The 25,904-nt window shown below is 37.6% G+C and overlaps 1 protein-coding gene across 9 annotated transcripts in view; it reads left to right on the top strand.

The window, feature by feature from the left end:
• stxbp5b (syntaxin binding protein 5b (tomosyn)) overlaps positions 1-24,297 on the top strand; it is a 68,996-nt gene extending 44,699 nt beyond the window's left edge. For 8 of the 9 annotated variants that reach the window (XM_057858918.1, XM_057858917.1, XM_057858912.1 and 5 more), the window contains 5 exons: positions 2,908-3,271; positions 5,110-5,275; positions 5,357-5,468; positions 15,557-15,777; positions 19,871-24,297. In XM_057858918.1, the coding sequence (XP_057714901.1) occupies positions 2,908-3,271; positions 5,110-5,275; positions 5,357-5,468; positions 15,557-15,777; positions 19,871-19,912 (905 nt within the window). In that variant the 3' untranslated portion in view covers positions 19,913-24,297. The remainder of the gene's footprint in view (positions 1-2,907; positions 3,272-5,109; positions 5,276-5,356; positions 5,469-15,556; positions 15,778-19,870) is intronic. The other variant, XM_057858910.1, reaches the window with a different exon arrangement.
• The last annotated feature ends 1,607 nt before the right edge of the window (positions 24,298-25,904 follow it).

Here is a 25,904-nt window from a genome sequence, read left to right as displayed (position 1 = left end):
GGAAAGCGGCACAAAGCCAAAAAAGTGCATCAGAGTGGCCAAAACATTGACTTATTTCAACGAAACAAAGGAGGGTTCACTGTTTTCCTGTCTCTTCAATGCCAAGCTTGGCTGCACGTCGGCTGTGAATGAACACATACATTTTCGTCACCCAGTTTGTAAGTCCATCTAACTATTAACGACATGTTTAATTGAACTTGCTAAGCCTGTCGTGATATGCAATGAATCCATTTATCGCACGGTAAATAAAAATGAAGGAGGTAATTTTCACAGCTGCGTTTTATTGTCGGGTGCATACATTTGTGTGTGCATGTACACATGCGTTTTGATGGCATATGAGACTCAAGTTCCTTTCACAGAAGTTTATTGGTTATCAACACGCCGTAGAATTAAAGTTGAGACATAAAAAATAAGGAAATGCATGTATCTTAAACACTGTAAACGTTAGCATTGCTACAATGAGGCTAATGGGGGAAAAGACATCCTCCTTTAGCCTGCTATAAAACAACATCTTGTCCAAAACACAAACTTGCGGTTAAAAGGTGACACTTCAAACGTGAAAAATCGCTGGTTAACAGCATTTGCAAATGAAAAAAAGATTACTGACACCACATGCAATGATAAAAAGAGCTTTTTTTGCGGAGTGTAAAGCTGTGAGCCGTTTAGCGAACGTACTTCCGGTAAACATTTCAAAATAAAAGCACTTCATGTTCGTCATATAACTAACGATTTCTGGAGTTAATCCCACCTACTGTACTTCAGAATTCAGATTTTACACTAAGAATAGCTTTAAAATGACACCCTTTATGAAAAATCTCATTGGCAATGATTATAATACTATTATACGTGTATATTGTAGAATACAATAATATGAATTTTTTTAAGAATTGTTTTGAATCATGTTGGAAAGGTGAAGTCAGTGTTCTGAATCTGTTTACGTTCCATTTTTTTTGCACTAGTTAATGCTATCGCATTTTGACCTCATCGTTTATTCGCGATTTATTGTTGTTATTTACGCGTTTATTGGTACTTTAATAAAGAATTTAAGTGTTTCAAAATGTTTTTGTGAATTAATAGGCGTCATCAAAAATTTCATTGCTAAATTAGTGAGAGATAAAAAAAAAATAAAAAAAAAAAGGGCAAAAATAGTCGGCTGACTAACCGGGAGAAAATTGGTCGTTTGGGACAGCCCTAGTTGTACAGTGTACCGAAACATACAGTGCCTTGCAAAAGTATTCGGCCCCCTTGAATCTTGCAACCTTTCACCACATTTCAGGCTTCAAACATAAAGATATGAAATTTTATTTTTTGGTCAAGAATCAACAACAAGTGGGACACAATCGTGAAGTGGAACAACATTTATTGGATAATTTAAACTTTTTTAACAAATAAAAAACTGAAAAGTGGGGCGTGCAATATTATTCGGCCCCTTTACTTTCAGTGCAGCAAACTCACTCCAGAAGTTCAGTGAGGATCTCTGAATGATCCAATGTTGTCCTAAATGACCGATGATGATAAATAGAATCCACCTGTGTGTAATCAAGTCTCCGTATAAATGTACCTGCTCTGTGATAATCTCAGGGTTCTGTTTAAAGTGCAGAGAGCATTATGAAAACCAAGGAACACACCAGGCAGGTCCGAGATACTGTTGTGGAGAAGTTTAAAGCCGGATTTGGATACAAAAAGATTTCCCAAGCTTTAAACATCTCAAGGAGCACTGTGCAAGCCATCATATTGAAATGGAAGGAGCATCAGACCACTGCAAATCTACCAAGACCCGGCCGTCCTTCCAAACTTTCTTCTCAAACAAGGAGAAAACTGATCAGAGATGCAGCCAAGAGGCCCATGATCACTCTGGATGAACTGCAGAGATCTACAGCTGAGGTGGGAGAGTCTGTCCATAGGACAACAATCAGTCATACACTGCACAAATCTGGCCTTTATGGAAGAGTGGCAAGAAGAAAGCCATTTCTCAAAGATATCCATAAAAAGTCTCGTTTAAAGTTTGCCACAAGCCACCTGGGAGACACACCAAACATGTGGAAGAAGGTGCTCTGGTCAGATGAAACCAAAATGGAACTTTTTGGCCACAATGCAAAACGATATGTTTGGCGTAGAAGCAACACAGCTCATCACCCTGAACACACCATCCCCACTGTCAAACATGGTGGTGGCAGCATCATGGTTTGGGCCTGCTTTTCTTCAGCAGGGACAGGGAAGATGGTTAAAATTGACGGGAAGATGGATGCAGCCAAATACAGGAACATTCTGGAAGAAAACCTGTTGGTATCTGCACAAGACCTGAGACTGGGACGGAGATTTATCTTCCAACAGGACAATGATCCAAAACATAAAGCCAAATCTACAATGGAATGGTTCAAAAATAAACATATCCAGGTGTTAGAATGGCCAAGTCAAAGTCCAGACCTGAATCCAATCGAGAATCTGTGGAAAGAGCTGAAGACTGCTGTTCACAAACACTCTCCATCCAACCTCACTGAGCTCGAGCTGTTTTGCAAGGAAGAATGGGCAAGAATGTCAGTCTCTCGATGTGCAAAACTGATAGAAACATACCCCAAGCGACTTGCAGCTGTAATTGGAGCAAAAGGTGGCGCTACAAAGTATTAACGCAAGGGGGCCGAATAATATTGCACGCCCCACTTTTCAGTTCTTTGTTAAAAAAGTTTAAATTATCCAATAAATTTTGTTCCACTTCACGATTGTGTCCCACTTGTTGTTGATTCTTGACAAAAAATTAAAATTTTATATCTCTATGTTTGAAGCCTGAAATGTGGCGAAAGGTTGCAAGGTTCAAGGGGGCCGAATACTTTTGCAAGGCACTGTATTTCCTCCACACCCTTCTCACCTTTTAAACCCCGGACCCATTTTCACGCCTGTCTTTTTCAGGTACCGTGGCCAGACTCAAAGGAGGCATCTTAACAATGGCATTGCTGGACGCCAGCGGATCTCTGCTGTCCGCCTCCCACGAGCCCTGGTACGATCCCAACTCCTCGGATGAAGAGAAGGAGAAGGAAAAGAGCAGGTGGCGCAGGCCGGCTTCGCCGCCCTCGTGGCAGGAAGGCCAGGACTCCCAGTTTGCCGTGCTGTGCTCGGAGAAGCAGGCCAAAGTGTTGGCCATGCCATCCCAGACGCGTGTCTACAAACACAACATCACAGAGTCGTCCTTTGTGCTGAGGGCCGACGTTGTGTGCATGGCTGGAACCAACTGCATCGCTTGCTTCTGTGCCAACGGACACATAATGACCCTCAGGTATTTCATTCAACTCATCCTACAGCAGCTCCTTTTCAATCAATCAATGATCAATCAGTGGCAGCCAATGAGTTAATTTGTAAAATAACATTAACCCTTTAGGGCAAGTGACTATTTTGGTATTTGAACAAATACAAAAATTTTCCCATATGTGTTTCACATACGTTGACATCACATTTTGGTCATGTAGGACACAATATTAACATTTGGTGTAGTGTGGCTTAAATGACCCCAAATGTGATGGCCACAATTATTTTTTTTCATTTTTAATAATTATTTCATTAATGTATTTTTTTAATACATTAATAACATTTTACATTGTTATTAGAGCTGTCCCGACTAGTCGACATAGTCGACGTCATCGATGACGTAAATCCGTCGACGAGCACAACATCTCGTAGACGGTTAATGAAGGGTTAAAAAAATATATGCGTGGAAAGTTCAGAATGTCGGATGCTCTGTATGCAAGCGGGCAAAGCGGCACAAAGCCAAAAAAAAAGCGCACCAGAGTGTCCAAAACATTGACTTATTTCAAAGAAACAAAGGAGGGTACAGTCTTCTGTCCTGTCTCTTCAATGCCAAGCTTGGCTGCACGTCGGCCGTGAATAAACACCTCAAGTGCCGTCACCCAGTTTGTAAAAATTGTTTTTGTTTTTTCATTTTTTGTACACCAGAGGGTGCTGTCGCCTTACTAAATAATAATGTTTCATTGACAATGGGCCTATAAGTGCTGTTAGTATTGTTCTTAATGCTAACTGAAAGGTTTATTTCATGTTATGGTTTATTCTATGGTATAGAAAATTATATAAGGTTAAAAGGTCATAAATATATACAGTATATAGAGTGATTGCACTCAAGGGAGAGATTGTCAATGATAAGGTAATAAATTAAGGTAAAGGCAATTCATATAGGCAATTCATTGATATATAAATAAGGTTTAAAAGGAAAAAGGTGAAAAGTTTTTGTTAATTTCTAATGGTGTTGTTTTATTTGTGTGCACCGTAGCTTTTACAGTGTGATTACATCAAGGATGGAATAAAAGTTGTAAACCAACAGTTTAAGAGACCATCTTTTCAATCGGGATGCTACACTAGTTAATTCTATCAGCATTTGAACTCATTGTTTATTTGTGATTTATTATTGTTATTTGCGTGTTTATTTGTACTTTAATAAATAATTTAAGTGTTCCAATGTTTTTTGTGGATTGATAAGCGTCAACAAAAATTTTATTGCTAAATTAGTAAACAAAAAAAACCAAAATATTTTTAAATTATTAGATTAGTCGACTAATCGTAAAAATAGTCGGCTGACTAATCGGGAGAAAATTAGTCGTTTGGGAATGTAATTTAAAAAAAAATTAAATGAATAAAAATAGAAATACACTCTGGTTACCACCCCAAATAACACTAACATTACTAAATAAAATAGCATTAATATATATATATATATATATATATATATATATATATATTTTTTTTTTAATTCCTTTTTTGTTTTAATTAAGAAAAAACTAAAAATGACTACAAAAAATTTAATAAATTGCAATAATTTTTAAAAGATATTTAAAATAAATACATATTTAAATGTACTTTAAAAAATGTATGCATTTAAAAATAAATGAACGAATATTTACTATTAACTCATTTCCTGCCATTGACAACGATACACGTCCAATTCATTTAAATTGGCTCATCTTGGCAGCCAATTTGTTCAGTGAGTCACCTATAAAGACTTAAAGCCGTTAGAAGAGTTTGAAGGTTGTTAATGTGCTTCCATCGTTTGAGTGTTTTAATACGCCAAAGTTACTGTGTGATAAATGTAAGGTGTAATGTCCATAGCTTGCCGAGTCTTCGGCCCCTGGTTGACGTTAACTACCTGCCGCTCACGGACATGCGGATCGCACGAACATTCTGCTTCTCCAATCTGGGTCAGGCTCTCTACCTCACCTCCCCCACAGAGGTGCAGAGGATCACATACAGCCAAGAAACTTGCGACAACCTACAGGTACCATACATCTGCCTCTTTCAGAACATTAAAAGTCGATATTTATTAGCGTAAAACTAAGATGTTCAATGTCATTTTTAGGAGATGCTGAGTGAGTTGTTCACACCAGTGGAGACTCCAGAGGCTCCCAACAGAGGGTTCTTTAAAGGCCTCTTTGGAGGAGGAGCTCAGTCGCTAGATCGAGAGGATCTCTGTGAGTGTTTCAAATCACCTAAATAATTTTTTTGCAGAAATTTTGTATATTTGTAATGAGTAAATTTTGTTATAATACTCCAACATTTAATCTGGTCAAAACATGTTTTGGGGTGTTTGTCTGGTACAGGTTAAAATAAATAAATACAGATAAAATTCCAAAACTCAGAAAAGATTACATTTTTTAAAAATGTATATAGTCATTTTGAATTATGTCATGTGTTGTAAATATTGCATCTGTGGATAAAATACAAGAATGTGAGTTTTCATATTTTAAGAACACACAACCATTTCGGTTCTCGGACTTAAATTTAAAACAAATGAATAATAATAATAATTAGAGATATGCTATATGCTGATCGATCGGGTCCGATCACGTCATTTTCAAAGTATCGGAATCGGCAAAAAATATCGGACATGCCTTTTTTTAAATTTTTTTTTTTTTTTAACGTTACAGACATAATATGTTACACTCATCCAGAGTCTTTAGTTTAGGCTTAAGGTAGGGTTATCAAATTTCTCTCGATAACGGCGGTACTTAATATTTTAAAAAATGTATCACGTTAAAATATTTTACGCAATTAATGCATGCGCTGCACGACCCATTCACGCATTGTCGCGTTCAATCTGTAATGGCGCCGTGTTACGTACATAGAGAGCTAAAAGGCAGCGTGAATGAGTAGAGTGAATTTTGGCAGCCTTTGGAGCCTTTTTTTAAATGGCTAAAGCCTCTCTCTCCCAACGATTAGAATAATTGTGGAAAGCAATGTGGGGAAGAAAGGTAGTAATTGATCTTTTTCTTAACACCCTAAGTTATTTCCCAACACAGAGAAGATATATGAATTGGTACCACGACGCACAGTCATGGTTGCACTTCCCATCATGCATTTGGGCAGAAGTTAAATGGCTACAGTATCATTTACTGAAAACTCAACAAATACACTAGATGGCAATATTTAGTCACAATATACAAAGCCACATTTATCCTTTAAGAATTACAAGTCTTTTTATCCGTGGATCCCTTTCACAAAAAGAATGTTATGTTATTTCTTCTATTTTTATTGTCATAATAAACAAATACAGTACTTATGTACTGTATGTTGAATGTATATATTTGTCCAAGTTTTATTCATTTTTTTCTTAATGCATTGCCAAAATGTATATGATTGGGAAAAATTATCAGGAATGATTTGAATTGAATCGGGAGCCAAAAAAAAGCAATCGGATCGGGAAATATCGGGATCGGCAGATACTCAAACTAAAACGATCGGGATCGGAACGGGAGCAAAAAAAACATGATTGGAACAACCCTAAGAATAATGATACATTTAGTTTTTAATAAAGATGCACCGATACCGATACTAGTATCGGCAGGGGGCGCTGATCCGGCCCAAAATGGTGGTATCGGTATCGGCGAGTACCAACAAAGACGGCGCCGATACCATTTACCGGTCCATTATTATAACATTTGACCGCAGCCTTTTTTTTTCTCCTGGCGCTCACTACACTGTCTCTGTGTTGTGTGATGACACGTGAACACGAAGCAGCTATCGCTATTGGCCTGCTCCAGACCAATGAGAACGGGCCAATAGCCACTCCTGACCAATGACAAGGCCGCTTGGGGGCGCCGGTCGGGAAATATTTCAAAATAGAAATCCCGTCAATCAAAATCAATGGCTGCATGCAAGATTTGCGGCCCTAAAAGTTTCAAGATGTGGAGTTCAATCGGCCAGTTTCAATACCTCGAACCTGATAAAACATTTGAAGATGAAACGTGAACGAACACAAAGAGTTTGAGCCTGCAAGAGCAGGACTGCTATCCAGAGGAAGGGCGCTGGACAGGTGCAACAATCTCTGGTCAGTTCACTATGTCATCTTTACTTTGTCTTTTACTTAAAGAAATGCTGCAGTAATTTGGGAACTGTTTCCAAAGTAGGGTTGCCACTAGAGCTGAAACGAATACTCGAGCAACTCGAGTAACTCGAGTTTAAAAACTGATCCGAGTAATTTTATTCACCTCGAGTAATCGTTTATTTTGACAGCTCTAAGCATCACGTTTCGCTCGGACTACTTTTAATGCGGGACAACGCGCTGACGTCACGTGCGTAGAGGAAGAAGCAATAAGAAAATATAAAAAAACATTTCTGCAGCCGACAGCCGCTCCAAACTATGCCGACGTTGCTAAAAACTAGCCCGCGTGATGTTAAGTTGGTAGCAGGTAGCATCTGAGGAGTCTCATAGAGATCACATGTATGTTGAACTAGATGCAATATGATAGACTTGACCGCGTCTGGGCAGCGTTAATAAACAGCGGCCATCTTCAAGCAGTAGAGCGCTAAGCGCTAATAAAGAGCGCTAAGCGCTAAAAATAAGATTAACGTTACTGTCTGATTCACTAGCTCACGTAACGTTAGCCCTGCGGAGGGCTAGGTTTCTATTAATTATGACCACTTTCGATGCGTGGCTAACGTGTCTTACATACAGGCTTTAACATAACATAGCTTTGTGGAGTGATAAGGGTGTAAAATAAAAACTCAATAATGCTAACTATCAATTTTAGCTTAGTATTCATTGCTGGATAAAACACCAAGTAGCACTGGTCCCTAATGTGCTCCAATACAGCCTGCATCATACATTTACCTTGAACACTGCAAAAACACAAAATCCTATCAGGACTTACAGTTTAGAGTAGCGTAAAACTTAACTAGAACTTAAAAATGGCTTGACACAAATAGAAATTCAATTGAAACAGGTGGGAAAAAATCCTAACTTTTAAGTGATGTGTGTTATCAAGCGTAATGGCATTTTTAGGTATAAATATATATATTTTTTAATAAGATCTAAAGGTTTTTTGAGTGAAAGCAGTGAATTTGTCTTTTTTTAAATTCTAGTTACATCTGAGATGCAATTGTTGGCTGTTTTCAACAATATACATCGAAAATAAAGACATTGATTGACTGAAAATGGTTCAAGATTAGATGAAATGTCTTTTCTCATGTATATTTATAATTGCTCTTCACCTAAAAATATATTTGTTTTATCCGATTACTCGATTAATCGATAGAATTTTCAGTCGATTACTCGATTACTAAAATATTCGATAGCTGCAGCCCTAGTTGCCACCTTTCAGAAATAGAAATAAGGGACCCCCCCCTCCCGAAAAAAGGAGGCTAATAGAGAGACGGGATGCTGTGGTCAATTATTATTACTTATAATTGTTAGCGTCCGCAAATGCGGAAACAAGGTTGGACCTCGAAGCGGGAGATACGTACAAGTGTTTAATGATTGCAAACAAAAAAATAACACGCCATCGCGGGATAGTAGAAATAACAAAAGGAGTCCGTGACAGCAAGTCGACGGAGCTCAATACTACAAACTCGAAGGTTAACTAAGACGATAGGCAGCGAGCCAAAAAACCAAAATAAAAACACTCAAATACCTGCACAGCGTAGAGGTTACAAACGAGTGCAGCACACTAACAGAAAAAAATCAATGCAGGGGCGTAACAAGCAAATGTAGCGAGACTATAGTGCGAGATGTCAAATGGCGATCAGCAAAACAAATATCTCGGCAGCCTTCTCTGAGCTCACCCGTGCTTAAATGCTGCGTTGATGAGCCCGCATTGGATTCAGGTGCGACGTCAGGAACGCCCCCACTAACAGCCCAGCAACAAAACACAATCTAACCAGCAGCAGAATGTGACAATAATTTCATGAAAGTTGCACTGTTTGGCCTTTGAGAGGTTTAAAAAAAGTTTACTCAGTTCATTCAGAGTTTATTATTATGAACTTATTTTTACTTTCTTACTGTTGGGCTAGTATTATACTTTGTACTCGTCTTTTTCCTATTTTGCAAAGGTAAGCAACAGCCTGACAAAGCCTTGATAGCAATGATTTCACATCCAATTATGTAGCTCTTCTGGGGGGGGGGGGGGTTATTTATATATAAACGGGGTGGTATCGGTATGGTATCGGTATCGGCCGATACTGCACAGCCAGGTATCGGTATCGGGGCCAAAAAATGGTATCGGTGCAACACTAGTTTTTATTCAGATTACATAATTTTTTTCTAGTTTTTGTTTATGATAAAATAACCATGATGTGCTCATTCACTTTGGCTAGCTTTTTGACAAACACTGCTAAAAACTGTTATGAGCCTGAGCAATGATAGCTTGTACTGTAAGTGATTAAGAAAAGAGAAAGAAAAAAAAAAAAAAACGTGTAGAAACACACGAGTCGCACAAACACTTAACATAGTCTAGGTTCAGGCCGCAGGTCTTAATGCACCATTATGATTTTTTTGTCATATCTGGTCTTTTAGCGAACCAGTTTACACTGCCTTTTTCCGTTAAGCCTATTCAAGTATTGCTCATGCACCCTCACCCACAGTCCAGCACATGCTGAGCAAACTGACCTGCATGCACAGAAGCATCAAAACAAATGACTACTCCTACTGCCTCTGTTATTCTTGGGTGACCATATTTTGATTTTCAAAAAAAGAGGACACAAGTTTATAAGTATGGAGTATGTGACATACACACATATGGTCATTTTCCCCCCCACTCTCGGCCATTTAAGTGGTCCCCAATCTTTTTTGTGTCACGGACCGGTGGAATGTGGACCTTTTTTTCACACGGACCCGCAAAGTGTGGCAGAAAATTACAGTACATATAAAATAACACAACAGTCAACAGAGCTAAAAACAAAGATTTATTGCAGGTAGAATGTAACTCACCAAACGCTGAATCAGCCTTTTTTAACAGCAGCCTCTCCTAAAGCTTGTCGGCAAATATCCTTGGTCGCAGGCATTATGAGTTCTTCTCCAATCGTGAAAGGTTTTTTGGCTTTAGCAATACGGTTCGTCATGAGGTAGGATGCTCTCAGTGCATTCGCTTTTGTTGCCTCGTTTGCTCGCTTTTAGCCACGTATTATGCAGAATGGAATTGGTTGTGTGCTCCTCTTCTGGGTCAGCAAGTGACCTTTTCCCTGTAAAAAAAGCTGTCCAAAGACGTCGCAGCACACAGACAACAGAAGCTAGCAATAATGTTTACATTGACTGACACTGTGCTCTCGGTGTACAAACAGCCCAGTAATGGCTGACAACCACTAGATGGTGACGTTCACAAATCTCTACTCGGATTAGTCAATAGAGTAGACAGGCATATTGGATGTGTCAAGAAGCACAGGCCAGATTGCAATTGTTAACAAATGATTCATTATTTCTAGAGCTGTCCCGACTAGTCGACATAGTCGACGTCATCGATGACGTAAATCCGTCGATGAGCACAACATCCCGTCGACGGTTAATGAAGGGTTAAAAAAATATATGCGCGGAAAGTTCAGAATGTCGGATGCTCTGTGCTGCGTCACCAGTAGGTGAATGGCGAGATAGTGTAAAGCGCTTTGAGCGCCTTGAAAGGTGGAAAAGCGCTATATAAGTGTAACACCATTTACCATTTACCATTTATGCAAGCGGGGAAAACGGCACAAAGCCAAAAAAGCGCACCAGAGTGTCCAAAACATTGACTTATTTCAAAGAAATAAAGGAGGGTACACTCTTGTGTCCTGTCTCTTCACTGCCAAGCTTGGCTGCACGTCGGCCGTGAATAAACACCTCAAGCGCCGTCACCGTTTGTAAAAAAATTTTTTTGCATTTTTTGTACACCAGAGGGTGCTGTCGCTTTACTAAATAATAATGTTTCATTGACAATGGGCCTATAAGTGCTATTAGTATTGCTAACTGAAAGGTTTATTTCATGTTATTGTTTATTTTATGGTATAGAAAATTATATAACGTTAAAAGGTCTTAAATATATACAGTATATACAGCGATTGCACTCAAGGAAGAGATTGTCAATGATAAGGTAATAAATTAAGGTAAAGGCAATTCATATAGGCAATTCATTGATATATAAATAAGGTTTAAAAGGAAAAAGGTGAAAAGTTTTCGTTAATTTCTAATTGTGTTGTTTTATTTGTGTGCACCGTAGCTCTTACAGTGTGATTACATCAAGGATGGAATAAAAGTTGTAAACCATCAGTTTAAGAGACCATCTTTTCAATCGGGATGCTACACTAGTTAATTCTATCAGCATTTGAAGTCATTGTTTATTTGTGATTTATTATTGTTATTTACGTGTTTATTTGTACTTAAGTAAATAATTTAGGTGTTCCAATATGTTTTTTGTGAATTGATAAGTGTCAACAAAAATTTCATTGCTAAATTAGTAAACAAAAACAAAAAAAAAACATTTTTTTAAATTATTAGATTAGTCGACTAATCGTAAAAATAGTCGGCTGACTAATCGGGAGAAAATTAGTCGTTTGGGACAGCCCTAATTATTTCTCTGCTGCCCGGTGGCAAATGCGCCACGGACCGGTACCTGTCCCGGCCCGGTGGTTGGGATTACTGATGTATGCAATATTTTTGATATACAGGTAGTCCCTGGGTTAAGACGTACTCAATTTACACGATTTCGACTTCACAACACCTGAGTCCCGGCTGCCATTTTGTCTGCGGTCTTTTTTTTGTGATGTTCCAACCCGAACAGTTTTTTGAACAGTACAAAATAACAACAATACAAAACAACCTGTTTACGTAATATGTATGTACCGTATTTTTTGGACTAAGTCGCACCTGGGTATAAATGGCACCAACCCAAAAATGCACAATGAAGAGGACAAAAAAAAAAAAAAAAAGTCGCACCGGAGTATAAGTTGCATTTTGGGGGGGAAATTTACTAACTTGTTAAAATCCAACACATAGAACCGATATGTCATCTTGAAAGGCATTTTAAAATAATAATACAATAGAGAACAACATGCTGAATAAGTGTACAGTATGATAATGTTACATGATCCATGAACAACGAAATGCGAACGTTGCCGGTATGTTAATGTAACATAGCAATTAAGAGTTATTCAGATAACTACAGCGTAAAGAACATGCAGTTTACGAAACCATCAGTGTACCTCCAAAACACCAAAATAACATGTGAAATGATAAAATAATGTGTTAATAATTTCACACATAAGTCGCTCCAGTGTATAAGTTGCACTCCCTGCCAACCTATGGAAAAAAAAAAAAAAAAAACCTGCGACTTAGTCCGAAAAATACAGTAAATCACTTTCAATTTTTACTTGTTCATATTAAGACATACAGAAAAAAAATATATATATATATATATATTAGGGCTGTCAAACGATTAAAATTTTTAATCGAGTTAATTACAGCTTAAAAATTAATTAATCGTAATTAATCGCAATTCAAACCATCTATAAAATATGCCATATTTTTCTGTAAATTATATACATATTCTGTAAAATAAATTGTTGGAATGGAAAGATAAGACACAAGATGGATATATACATTCAACATACGGTACATAAGGACTGTAGTGGGCATTTCACTCTACTGTCATTTAAATCTGTCTATGCTGTCCTCACTCCGAAGAGTCTACTTTTTCCAAAGCTAGACAGCTAGTGAACGACGCCTTAATAATCAGACTTCTTCCTTTTTCATCTGATTTATTAATAAAATGGCCTCAAACCATTGTCCTCTTTAGACCATCGTAAAACTACAAAAAAAAGTACACAAGCATTGCATTAGCAACAACGTTAGCTTAGCACGCTATACAGGTTCACTAAACATAAACAAAAAGCTTCTCATACAAAAAAATATAACATTTCGCTTACTAACATAATATGTACATTCTTTACAACAACCATACTTACGGACAAATCTTGTCCAGGGATCATATAAGCACAACATTACAACGTAGGCGTCAGCCCGAGACGTCGTGCAGCCATATTGAACTGGCAAGAAGACAATAAACCATGTCGCAAAGCGACCACAAGAGTTCGCTGTTAGACAGCACAAAAAGCCTTGCTGTAAAACTTACCAAAAGGCAGAATACTGTCTGAGCGGGACATGTGCGTTAATTGCGTCAAATATTTTAACGTGATTAATTGAAAAAATTAATTACCGCCCGTTAACGCTATAATTTTGACAGCCCTAATATATATATATGGTATATGTTAAATATTTCTCCATGAACTTCAACATTAAACTTGCATTTTTTGTTTATCATATTAAGAGGTGTGAAATATAAATCCAATCTAGAATAATTTGAAGTTTGGATTTGCATTTTGAAATTTAGATTTGTGGATGTATAAAATTTCCCAATAATATATAAAGATTAAAGAGTGTAAATATATATTTTTTCAAACACAGTAATAATTGTTTTCCCATTTAATACAATCTTTTGTTTGGTTTTACACATATATTTTTCAAGTTCAATCCAAAATTTACCACTAATAGGGCAACCATATAACTCATTAGTCTTCTACCAGAACAGTTTTTGCAACACTAACGTTGGTATGACGTCATCAGCAGTCACAGGCCCCCGAGCAGACTGTGCAACCCGAGCGGATTGTGTACAGTGGGGCAAATAAGTATTTAGTCAACCACTAATTGTGCAAGTTCTCCCACTTGAAAATATTAAAGAGGCCTGTAATTGTCAACATGGGTAAACCTCAACCATGAGAGACAATGTGGGGAAAAAAAAAAACAGAAAATCACATTGTTTGATTTTTAAACAATTTATTTGCAAATCATGGTGGAAAATAAGTTTTTGGTTAATACCAAAAGTTGAATACTTTGTTATGTACCCTTTGTTGGCAATGACGGAGGCCAAACGTTTTCTGTAACTCTTCACAAGCTTTTCACACACTGTTGCTGGTAGTTTGGCCCATTCCTCCATGCAGATCTCCTCGAGAGCAGTGATGTTTTGGGGCTGTCGTTGGGCAACACGGACTTTCAACTTCCTCCTCAGATTTTCTATGGGGTTGAGACCTGGAGACTGGCTAGGCCACTGCAGGACCTTGAAATGCTTCTTACGAAGCCACTCCTTGGTTGCCCTTGCTGTGTGTTTGGGATCATTGTCATGCTGAAAGACCCAGCCAAGTCTCATCTTCAATGCCCTTGCTGATGGAAGGAGATTTTCACTCAAAATCTCTCGATACATGGCCCCAATCATTCTTTCCTTTACACAGATCAGTCGTCCTGGTCCCTTTGCAGAAAAACAGCCCCAAAGCATGATGTTTCCACTCCCATGCTTCACAGTGGGTATGGTGCAATACAGTATTCTTTTTCCTCCAAACACGAGAACCTGTGTTTCTACCAAAAAGTTCTATTTTGGTTTCATCTGACCATAACACATTCTCCCAGTCCTCTTCTCGGTCATCCAAATGCTTTCTGGTGAACCGCAGACGGGCCTGGACGTGTACTTTCTTCAGCAGGGGGACACGTCTGGAAGTGCAGGATTTGAGTTCCTGGCGGCGCATTGTGTTACTGATAGTAGCCTTTGTTACTGTGGTCCCAGCTCTCTGTAGGTCATTTACTAGGTCCCCCCCGTGTGGTTCTGGGATTTTTGCTTACCGTTCTTATCATGTTGACGCCACAGGGTGAGATCTTGCATGGAGCCCCAGATCGAGGGAGATTATCAGTGGTCTTGTATGTCTTTCATTTTCTAATAACTGCTCCCACAGTTGATTTCTTTACACCAAGCTTTTTACCTATTACAGCTTCAGTCTTCCCAGCCTGGTGCAGGTCTATAATTTTGTCTCTGGTGTCCTTCGAAAGCTCTTTGATCTTGGCCATAGTGGAGTTTGGCGTGTGACTGACTGAGTTTGTGGACAGGTGTCTTTTATACCGATAATGAGTTAAAAAAGGTGCCATTAATACAGGTAACGAGTGGGGCCTCGTTAGACCTCGTTAGAAGAAGTTGGACCTCTTTGACAGCCAGAAATCTTGCTTGTTTGTAGGTGACCAAATACTTATTTTCCACTCTAATTTGGAAATAAATTCTTTAAAAATCAAACAATGTGATTTTCTGTTTTTTTCCAGATTCTGTCTCTCATGGTTGAGGTTTACCCATGTTGACAATTACACTCCTCTCTAATCTTTTCAAGTAGGAGAACTTGCACAATTGGTGGTTGACTAAATACTTATTTGCCCCACTGTACCTACTCCGTCATTGGTGGCTAATGGGTTACTATTATGCGGCTTATTGTTTTTCCTCTGATGTAGTTGGCGAAACAGCGTCTGGGAAGGCTTCCCGAAGTCTGGCCCAGCACATCCCCGGTCCGGGAAACATGGAGGGCATGAAGGGCGCAGCATCTGGTGTGGTGGGCGATCTGGCCCGGGCGCGGATTGCTCTGGACGAGCGAGGGCAGAAGCTTGGCGAGCTGGAGGAAAGAACAGCCGCCATGATGGCCAGCGCTGACTCATTTTCCAAGCACGCGCATGACGTATGTCCTGCACTTGTACATTAATACCCAGATAGTGTTATTCTGTTTCTTTTTTTGAATGGGATTTCTTCGGCGCGCCGCGCAACCCGAACCACTTGATCGATTGCCAGGGAATTTTTCAAAGGGCTCCAAAAAAATTCCCGTTGCGCCGCAAACAGCAATTTTCCAAAAACAAAATAGATTTTCAAAATGTATCTAGTTTATTTTAAAGTGGCACTAAAGTGTTATATTTTTACATTTTTTTAACATACAACACTGGGTGCCATTTTTTCAGGTTTGCACAACAATTTGGGTAGAAAGTGCTCAGTAGATCTTTTTTCAAGCAATTTAGTTGGTCCTTTTGGCCCTGGTTTCTGCAAAAGTTGAATTCTCAATGATATGCAGCTGAGTGTAAGAAAAATAAGAGAATATTTACTATTAAGGAGCTTTTTACAAAAGAGAATTTTAGGTCAGCATGGTTTCTAAATTAGTAGACTGGTCTACAAGCAAAATGCTTACTGGATAAAGGTAGTGAGACTTTACTAAATTTGGGTCACTAAAAAGAAAAAATGTCAAAAGTGTCAATTGACTATAGTTTTTGAGATACACTATCTGGCCGAAATGTTAAAATCCCAGCAATTTAGGCGAAAATGGTTATTAATCGAAATGAGATGGTTATTTTCTGGGTAAACATACAAACCTAAATAAATGGTCTACCATTTCAGAATATAATTGTACATCCCCTAAAGCGACATCGACACAAATTTAAACCATCTTGTGCACACCAGGAACAATCTGGTAAACATTAGCATTTTATAGCATTTAAGCTAACCGACTTTCGCTGTCCAAGCTAGCTAATTGTTCTTTTGTAAGAACTTTATTTTTTGTTTTTGTAATCGTTTGATGATAAGCTCAGGCACGGATCGGACACCAGCAGTTTCGGCATGCTAAAAATGATAAAAACGGATTTAGTTGAGCTTTACTTCAATCTTGGACTCAACTAAGACTTTCCTAGTGCCTGAGACTGAGCTTAGCCTCAAACAATATAGAAAAACAAATAAATGAGGACCTAAGTACAACAAAAGAACAATTTGTTATCTTGCATGGAAAAGCAGACTCTTTCTGGTGCGCACCAGATGGTTTAAATTGATTTCTTTTCTGTCTATGTCCCTTTAACCTATAACAGTGTTGGCAAGAGCTTTGACATAATATGCTGTTTTCAATGTATTGCATAAATCCTGGTGTTTTACAAGTGGACAAAATGCATTAATCTAGCAACATTTATAAGCGGTGGCACACACTGATATATCCATCTCATGTTGAATATAGCAACTTGTAAAACTGATATAATTGCACCTATGTAATTTTTTAATCAAACATTAAATACCTTAAATATTTAGTCAATCAGCTCTAGAATCTCTAATTTTCCCATCCATGTCGCCACAGAAACAACAATTCAGTCATTTTTCTCTAAAGCAAATGTATTAAAAAATTGAGCTGTACTGTCGAAGCAGTCCACTCACATGCACACCACGCACATATTTTTCAATCATTTCCTTCTTAATTTTAATGATAAGCATCACATTTTTCTTTGTTTCACCACCTGCACTAAACTTGGGACCCATGTTGATTTCTCTTAACAAAATCCACCGTGCGTCCGTGTTTGGGGAAAAAAATGAACTTGCGACGCTGTCATAAATCGTCGTATTTTGAGCATGTCGTCATACAGTTATATATATTTTGAGTTATTTTGAGGGGGAAAATAAATTTATTATATAAGCTGCACACAGACCACTTTTCATTGTGTCAAAGTGTCATTGTCTGCATAATATCTGCAGAAATGCGAGGGGTGTACTCACTTCTGTGATACACTGTATGTCGAGACAAATGATGAGTCAAATTTTACATTGGATGTCTAAAGGATCATATGTTGATGCGATCATATGTCAAGGTACCACTATAAGTATATATATATATATGTATATGTATATATATATATGTATGTATATGTATGTGTGTGTGTGTGTGTGTGTATATATGTATGTATAGTATAACCCAAATTGGATTGTAACATTGTATTATGGGATAACACCCATTTCTGTTTTTTTTTTTTTGATCAATAAAAATATATCCCAGCTAACAACAGGCAGGAGGCAGGTTACACCCTGAACTGGTTGCCTGCTAGTCGCAAGGCACACAGAGAAAGACAATCATCCACACACACACTCAAACCTACGCACAATTTGAAGTGTTCAATCAGCCTACCATGCATCTTTTTTGGGATCTGGGAGAAAGCCAGAGTTAAAAATTTATTATTTTAAAAATAAATAAAAATATTTAGTTCCTTTAAAAAAACAATATCGAAAGTTAAATATTTTTCTTATTTTAAAATAAAATATATACATACAATTAAATTTAGGATTAGGAGCCTCGAAAAAGAGGATCGACTATCAAAATCGTGGTTGATATATTTGATAATCGATTATTTATTGGTTAGTCGATTTAAGCCCCATCTTCTGTTGACGGTGAAATATTTCCAATCCTCCTTCCCCAGTCCAAAGGGCCTGGACTTCTATTAACGTCAATGCAGCCAGTGAATTTACGATGTTGCTTTTGTGCTTTGTAATGTACAGTGGGGCAAATAAGTATTTCGTCAACCACTTATTGTGCAAGTTCTCCCACTTGAAAATATTAAAAAGGGCTGTAATTGTCAACATGGGTAAACCTCAACCATGAGATACAGAATGTGGGGGAAAAAAAACAGAAAATCACACTTTGATTTTTAAATAATTTATTTGCAAATCATGGTGGAAAATAAGCATTTGGTTTATACCAAAAGTTCATCTCAATACTTTGTTATGTACCCTTTGTTGGCAATAAGGGAGGCCAAACGTTTTCTGTAACTCTTCACAAGCTTTTCACACACTGTTGCTGGAATTTTGGCCCATTCCTCCGTGCAGATCTCCTCTAGAGCAGTTATGTTTTGGGGCTGTCGTTGGGCAACACGGACTTTCAACTCTCTCCTCACCCTGTGGCGTCAAAATGATAACAAGAACGGGGAGCAAAAATCCCAGAACCACACGGGGGGACCTAGTGAATGACCTACAGAGAGCTGGGACCACAGTAACAAAGGCTACTATCAGTAACACAATGCTCCGCCAGGGACTCAAATCCTGCACTGCCAGACGTGTCCCCCTGCTGAAGAAAGTACACGTCCAGGCCCGTCTGCGGTTCACTAGAGAGCATTTGGATGATCCAGAAGAGGACTGGGAGAATGTGTTATGGTCAGATGAAACCAAAATAGAACTTTTTGGTAGAAACACAGGTTCTCTTGTTTGGAGGAAAAAGAATACTGTATTGCACCATACCCACTGTGAAGCATGGGGGTGGAAACATCATGCTTTGGGGCTGTTTTTCTGCAAAGGGACCAGGACGACTGATCTGTGCAAAGGAAAGAATGATTGGGGCCATGTATCGAGAGATTTTGAGTGAAAATCTCCTTCCATCAGCAAGGGCATTGAAGATGAGACTTAGCTGGGTCTTTCAGCATGACAATGATCCCAAACACACAGCAAGGGCAACCAAGGAGTGGCTTCATAAGAAGCATTTCAAGGTCCTGGAGTGGCCTAGCCAGTCTCCAGGTCTCAAACCCATAGAAAACCTGAGGAGGAAGTTGAAAGTCCGTGTTGCCCAACGACAGCCCCAAAACATCACTGCTCTCGAGGAGATCTGCATGGAGGAATGGGCCAAAATACCAGCAACAGTGTGTGAAAAGCTTGTGAAGAGTTACAGAAAACGTTTGGCCTCCGTTATTGCCAACAAAGGGTACATAACAAAGTATTGAGATGAACTTTTGGTATTGGCCAAATACTTATTTTCCACTATGATTTGCAAATACCTTATTTAAAAGTCAAACAATGTGATTTTCTGTTTTTTTTTTTTTTTCCACATTCTGTCTCTCATGGTCAAGGTTTAACCATGTTGACAATTACAGGCCTCTCTAATATTTTCAAGTGGGAGAACTTGCACAATTAGTGGTTGACTAAATACTTATTTGCCCCACTGTATGATACTCCTGTTTTTTTATTTATATATTTTTTCCCCTAACCCTCAGATGATGCTGAAATATAAAGACAAGAAGTGGTACCAGCTCTGATGATGGCAGGCAGATCCCAACAAACACTGCGGACTCTGTAATCACGCACGCACACACAAACACACCAGTACGGTCAAGGGGCCGCATATCTTTGTCATCCTTGTCTTCTCTAATTCACCCACAGTTGCAGAGGTTTTTTTCCTGGGCTTTTTGGACTTGCTGTTTTTTGTTGTTGTTGTTGTTGTTTTTTTTTTTTTTTTTTTTTGCTTCTGGTCACTTCGAAGGACCTTCGCCGCAGACCCAAATGAGGAGTAAAAGTCCTACTTGTTCACTTTGTGCGCCTTTTTCACCGTCCTTCAAGTCCAGTTATGGAATTTGTCTTTCAGAAGGAGTCAGTCTTTGTTTGTCTTTTGTGTGAGGAAACGGCCATTGAAGCACTTAGGAATATGAAGCAGGAGCTGATGATTCTCCTACCAAATAAGGGCTGGTAGTATTTCATCATCCTTGACAAAAAAAAGAAGTTGACACTGTATTTCGATTTTATTTTCTATTATCAATTTTAGTTCATTATTTATCAGGACTACAAACATATTGTTGAGTAATTCAAGACACAGCTCACCTGGCATTCATTAGAATCTTTAGCTTTGCAGAACCCAATTAGTTTGTTTGCATATTTTTCAAGATGTGTAGATGTTATTTATCAAATTCAGTACAAACAAAAAATTCTTGGATAACACTGGGCAATGGTTTGAAATGGTAATTGCGTTGTTTTACATCTGACAGCTGTTTTTGACTCATTTTTGGGTGCGAAATACAAAACTTGTTTTTTTTCCCCACTGCTTACTATGTGGTTACGTCTTGAATACATGTAGCCATATCCTCTGCAAAAATTCATTATGTTAATTAAATATTGCAGTCATGCCTTTGTATGTTGCAGTTCATTCAATTGAGTTTTTTATTTTTGTAAAACAAGCATCATTTTTCATATTAAAAAAAAAAAAAGAAAAAAGAAAACAGGGATCCTATAGTTCAAAAACTTGACAAAACTGAGGAAAAAAATGACACCCGGTTTGGAATTCCACCCAAACTTTGTCTAAAACACCTGTCAGACTTAAAAAAAAAAAAAAAAAAAAAAAAAAAAAAAAAAAAAAAGAAGAAGAGTTATTTGAATCTTGATTTAGCTTGGCAGAACACCAGAAGTTTGTTAGCATATTTTTCCACATGAAATGTAGTTCTGTTATTATTTATCAAATTCAGGACAAACAGAAAAAAATCTTGGCTAATTTATAAGACACTCCAAGCTATTTTGAGCTATTTTGATAATTTTTTAGGTAAGCAAGAAGTTTGGTCTGTGTGATTATGGGGAAATACAACACAATTATTTTCTATCAGGACAAGAGAAGTGTATTGAAATTTGCTTGATTATTTATTAGCGAACACAAAATATTTGTTACTGTGGAACACAATTTTTATTTTTAGGTCTGGCAGCTGTTTTGAACTCATCTTCGGATGCGGAATCCAAAGTGATCTGTTTTTCACCATCACATATTTTTTTAACTGTCAGATCCAGGTTTTATTATTATTATTTTTTAAGTATTTAACATTTGTGGTTCACATATTGAGGTAAAAATCTGACTCAACAGATTTTTTTGTCCGCCAAATTGTTCACCAATTTAATTGATCAGAACACAAAAAATGTTCTTTATTTTAAAACACACACACACATTTACGTGATTATTTATTAGCACACAGGAGAAGTTTGTTAAATTATTCATAATGACATTTTTTGTAATTATTAGTTGTTAAATTATTCATAATGACATTTTTTGTAATGATTAGAAAACAAGAACTTTTGTTAGTCGGGCATTACTTTGTATTAATTGTCAAATAATTGCACTCTTAAAAAACACTGGAAATAGCCTGACGGTATTCACAAAATTAGTTTGCTTTATTGGGTCTTTTAGTTGCCATTGTAACCCTTTAGTGAGGTTCATAATTGGCTGCCATTGATGGTGCTCGACTTCCAATGGATTGGACGGCTCTCGCCGTCAATGGCAGCCTACATCCATTCAGGGGTCTGTGTCGGAGGCCATATTCACAATTTAGACTTTTATTTTTTTCTTGACTCTTCTGCAAGCTGCTATTTGTGTTCATCTTCTGTATTTTTGTGTGTTTGTCGCAGCCAAATATTCGCAAATAATTAAGCAGCTCAAGTTGAATGGGATGTTACGGCCATCTTCTTTTTATCTAACACCAAAGATATGAAATTGATGATTTTGATTATTATTTGTACTATTTTCCTTTGTTTGGTGGAAAGATTCTGGGAAAATAATTGGAAACATGAAAACGCAGGGGGGTTTTTTTCTCGTTTTTTTTTTTTAACTTTAGCTAACTTTAGCATTTATCTTTGTAACACATTTTAGACTATATTTGGTCATAGGAAGCGGTTCAGATGTTTTTCAAGTCTTTTTTCACTATTTGTATTGTTTGGCGAAAAGCAACTGATGTCAAACTCAAGGCTCGAGGGCCATATCTCGCCTGCCACATCTTTAGTGTGGACTGCTAAAATATAAATTGTGTGCATCCATTTCATGTTTTTCGCTACATGATGTAGAGACTATTTACTGTTTTTCTAACTTATTATATTCAAAATAGTCAAGTTTATTGACAGCCATAAATAATTAAAAAAAACATCCTAAAAGATAAAGTTGAATACCTATTAGAAAACAGTAGGCATGTAAACTATTAAAATAATAATAAACAGTAAAACCGAAAGAAATAAAGTCCGCAATAAAAAGCAATTCATGCAATGAATGATGACATTCTCTGGTTTATACCCCCAATGAAATTAATTAAAAAAAAAATTAATGTGAAAAAAAATATGAGGATATTAGGTTTTCATTTTTGTTTTTAAGAACAAATAGCCTAAAGGTAATTGTGCTTTATTAATGAAGAAATATAAATCAATAAAACATTCATGAAAAAATATGAACTATCCATATTAATAAAAAGAGAATATGTAATGTTTAAATAAATAATAAAAATCTAGAGAACATTTGCATTTTTTTCTCCAAGGTGTTTTTTGATTAAAGAAAATATTTCCTATTGAGAAGCTCAAAAAAGAGGATCTGGACAATTTTGAGGGAAACATTACTCAAAACATTTACTCTACCAAAATAGTTGTCAATTTATTTGATAATTTGTTGTTAATAAGTAAGTTAACCATCATATCCACAACCAGTACTTATGATGTAGCCTGTGACAAAAATGAGTTTTACACACTTGGTTGAAGGGGTCAGGAAAAAATTATTATTATCAGCGTATCAAGCGTAAAGAAATAATGTACTTGCTATAAGAATCTGAGGATGCTGGATTTTTGCTGCTTTTTCAGTTGGAAGGATGACTCTTAATTTTAGTAAATACAATGATACTAATTTGATTTTTTTTTTCCAATCACAAAAGAACATGATTAAAATTTTGATTAAAAAAAAAAAAAAAAAATTATTTGCAAGTAAATTCCAAATATACATAAGTTTGTATTTTCACTTCCGTTTTCTTCCACCAAAAACTGCACAAAATCTTCAGCGAGCAGCAGTTGTTAACTCATTGACCATTTTAAATTGACTGGCATTAACTGATCATGTTTCAGTGCCCTTGACAGTAATAGACGTCCAATCCATTTGGAATGGTCCAGTCCAAAAGGAATGGACGTTTATCATCGTCAGTGGCAACAATTAGTTCATTTATGGAATAATCACTGGACGCGGTTAAACTGCGATTAATATGTTCTACTCCATTTTGGGGGCAAGAAAAGCCTGGCATTCCTCCAGGTTTATGAGGCTAACCCTAACCTGAGAATAACAATAAAGCTGTCAGATGAGTAGGAATGTTGTTAATCTGTTTCCGTAGTTTGTTTTGTGAATGCCATAGTTACTGTGTTGTCAAATGTAAAAACAATCATTTTTAAAGCAACTCTGGTTTGTCATATCTCCATCACTGGTAGCCTGTAAGTTAAAAGGTTTAGCACCTTTTTTTTTTTTAATTGTGAGAGGACCAAACCACATCAGAAACTATCTATGCCTCCATATATCTAAACGTTATTTGCCAATCCTTATCAATATGAAGCTGAAATGTGTTTTTCTGATTAATCTATAACATTTATATATATGAAGATGATCCAATTCCAAAGGTGTACCTTTAAATGTCATTATTTTGAATGGAACGACTCACTTTGAATATTTTTTAATCTCTCACGCACACACACTTATGTCTTATTTTCCCACTTCGTGGGGCCTCGCCTTTTTAAGTGCTTCAGGGAGGGGCAACAAACAAGGTCGCCCGATAATCTCGTCGCACATTGACGGATGCATGATAAGTGTTTACAAACGCGTATTATCCCAACATTTGTATTTACCCACAAAATAAAAACAACCAAATGCTGTTTACATTTGATGACATGTACATGAACGTGAGAGAAACCCTGGCTTTTGCGTATGCGCTGTTGCATAAAGGCTTTTGCTCGGCTATACAGCACTGTGCAAGGGGGGGTGGGGGAAGGTCCCCTAATGCCGAGCCCAAACCCCCATCCACCTGTCCATCTCCATCCATCTGTATGTCTGTGTGTCTTTTGGGATGAATATCTGTGGAGTTGCAGTATTTTCTCATTTTTGTACAGTTTTATTAAAAATGAATTTCCCATGGATGTCCTGACTTAATCTGCTGCCACAAACAATTAGACTGTAGATATAATATATAAATAAATAAATATATATATATATATATATATATATAAAATTGTGCAATGAAAAATAAATGTACAAAAATTTCAAATGAAAGTGCTTTTGTGTCCTTATTTTTTTTGAGGGGAAGAAAGTTGGATGTTACAAGAATAAAGTTTATTTTTCTTGAAAATGTTGCAATGGGGTGTTTTTTTTTCAAGGTCAGAATTTTTTTTTTTTTATTTTAAGGTTGGTTGTTGTTGTTTTTTTTAATAATTTCTATAAATAGAAAAGTGGTCCGAGTAGTGTTCAGGTTCACAGTTTAGTGCAGGTTACAAAAACCAGTTGAAGAGCGTTCATGGGGAGTTCAGTTTTTTGTGCATATTTAGGGTAGTAATGGCCCTGGGAAAGAAGCTCTCAGCCTGTCGGTCCTTGTTTTATGGGACCTGTAGCGTTTGCTGGAGAGCAGCAGGTCAAAGAGGTGGTGGCTGTCATGAGAAGGGTCCTTAATCTTATTAGCTCTTTGGTAGCGAGAGCAGGCAATGTCCTCAAGACTGGGCAGAGGGCAGCCGATGATCTTCTGGGCTGTTTTGATGACTCTGTAAGCTTCTCCTGCCTGCTGTTGTGCACCCAGCATACCACACCTTGATGCACTATGTCGGTATGCTCTCCACCGCGGCTCTGTAGGAGGACACAAGCAGCTTCTGTTCCAGGTGGTTTTTCTTGAACACACTCAAGACGTGGAGCCGCTGCTGGGCCCTTCCTACCACTGCTCTGGTATTAGCTTTTACAGGGCGCCAATCATCCTCTCTTTAATACAATGCACTCGTCCTGTCCCATGTACAGAAAAACACCCCCAAAGCATGATGCTACCACTCCCATGCTTCACAGTAGGAATGGTGTTCTTGGAATAATACTCATCATTCTTCTTCCTCCAAACATGGTTAGTGGAATTATGACCAAAAAGATATGTTTTGGTCTCATCTGACAACAAAATTTACTCTCATGACTCCTCTGTACCATCCAAATGATAATAGGCAAACTAAAGATGCGCCCTGACGTGCTGGTTTACGCAGGGGAACTTTTCGTGCCATGCATTTCAAACCACGACGTCTTAGTGTATTACCAGCAGTAACCTTGGAAATGGTGATCCCAGCTCTTTTCTGGTCATTGACCAACTGTCGTGCAGTTATGGGCTGATTCTTAATCTTTCTTAGGATGATCGAGACCCCACTCGGTGATATCTTACATGGGGCTCCACTTAAGATTGAGATTGACCGTCATGCTTGGCTTCTTCCATTTTGTAATGGTTGCGCAAGCTGCTTGGCAATTGC

Source organism: Corythoichthys intestinalis, chromosome 15 (assembly GCF_030265065.1).
Source record: "Corythoichthys intestinalis isolate RoL2023-P3 chromosome 15, ASM3026506v1, whole genome shotgun sequence".
NCBI lineage: Eukaryota > Metazoa > Chordata > Actinopteri > Syngnathiformes > Syngnathidae > Corythoichthys > Corythoichthys intestinalis.
This window is presented reverse-complemented; position numbering and strand designations above follow the sequence as displayed.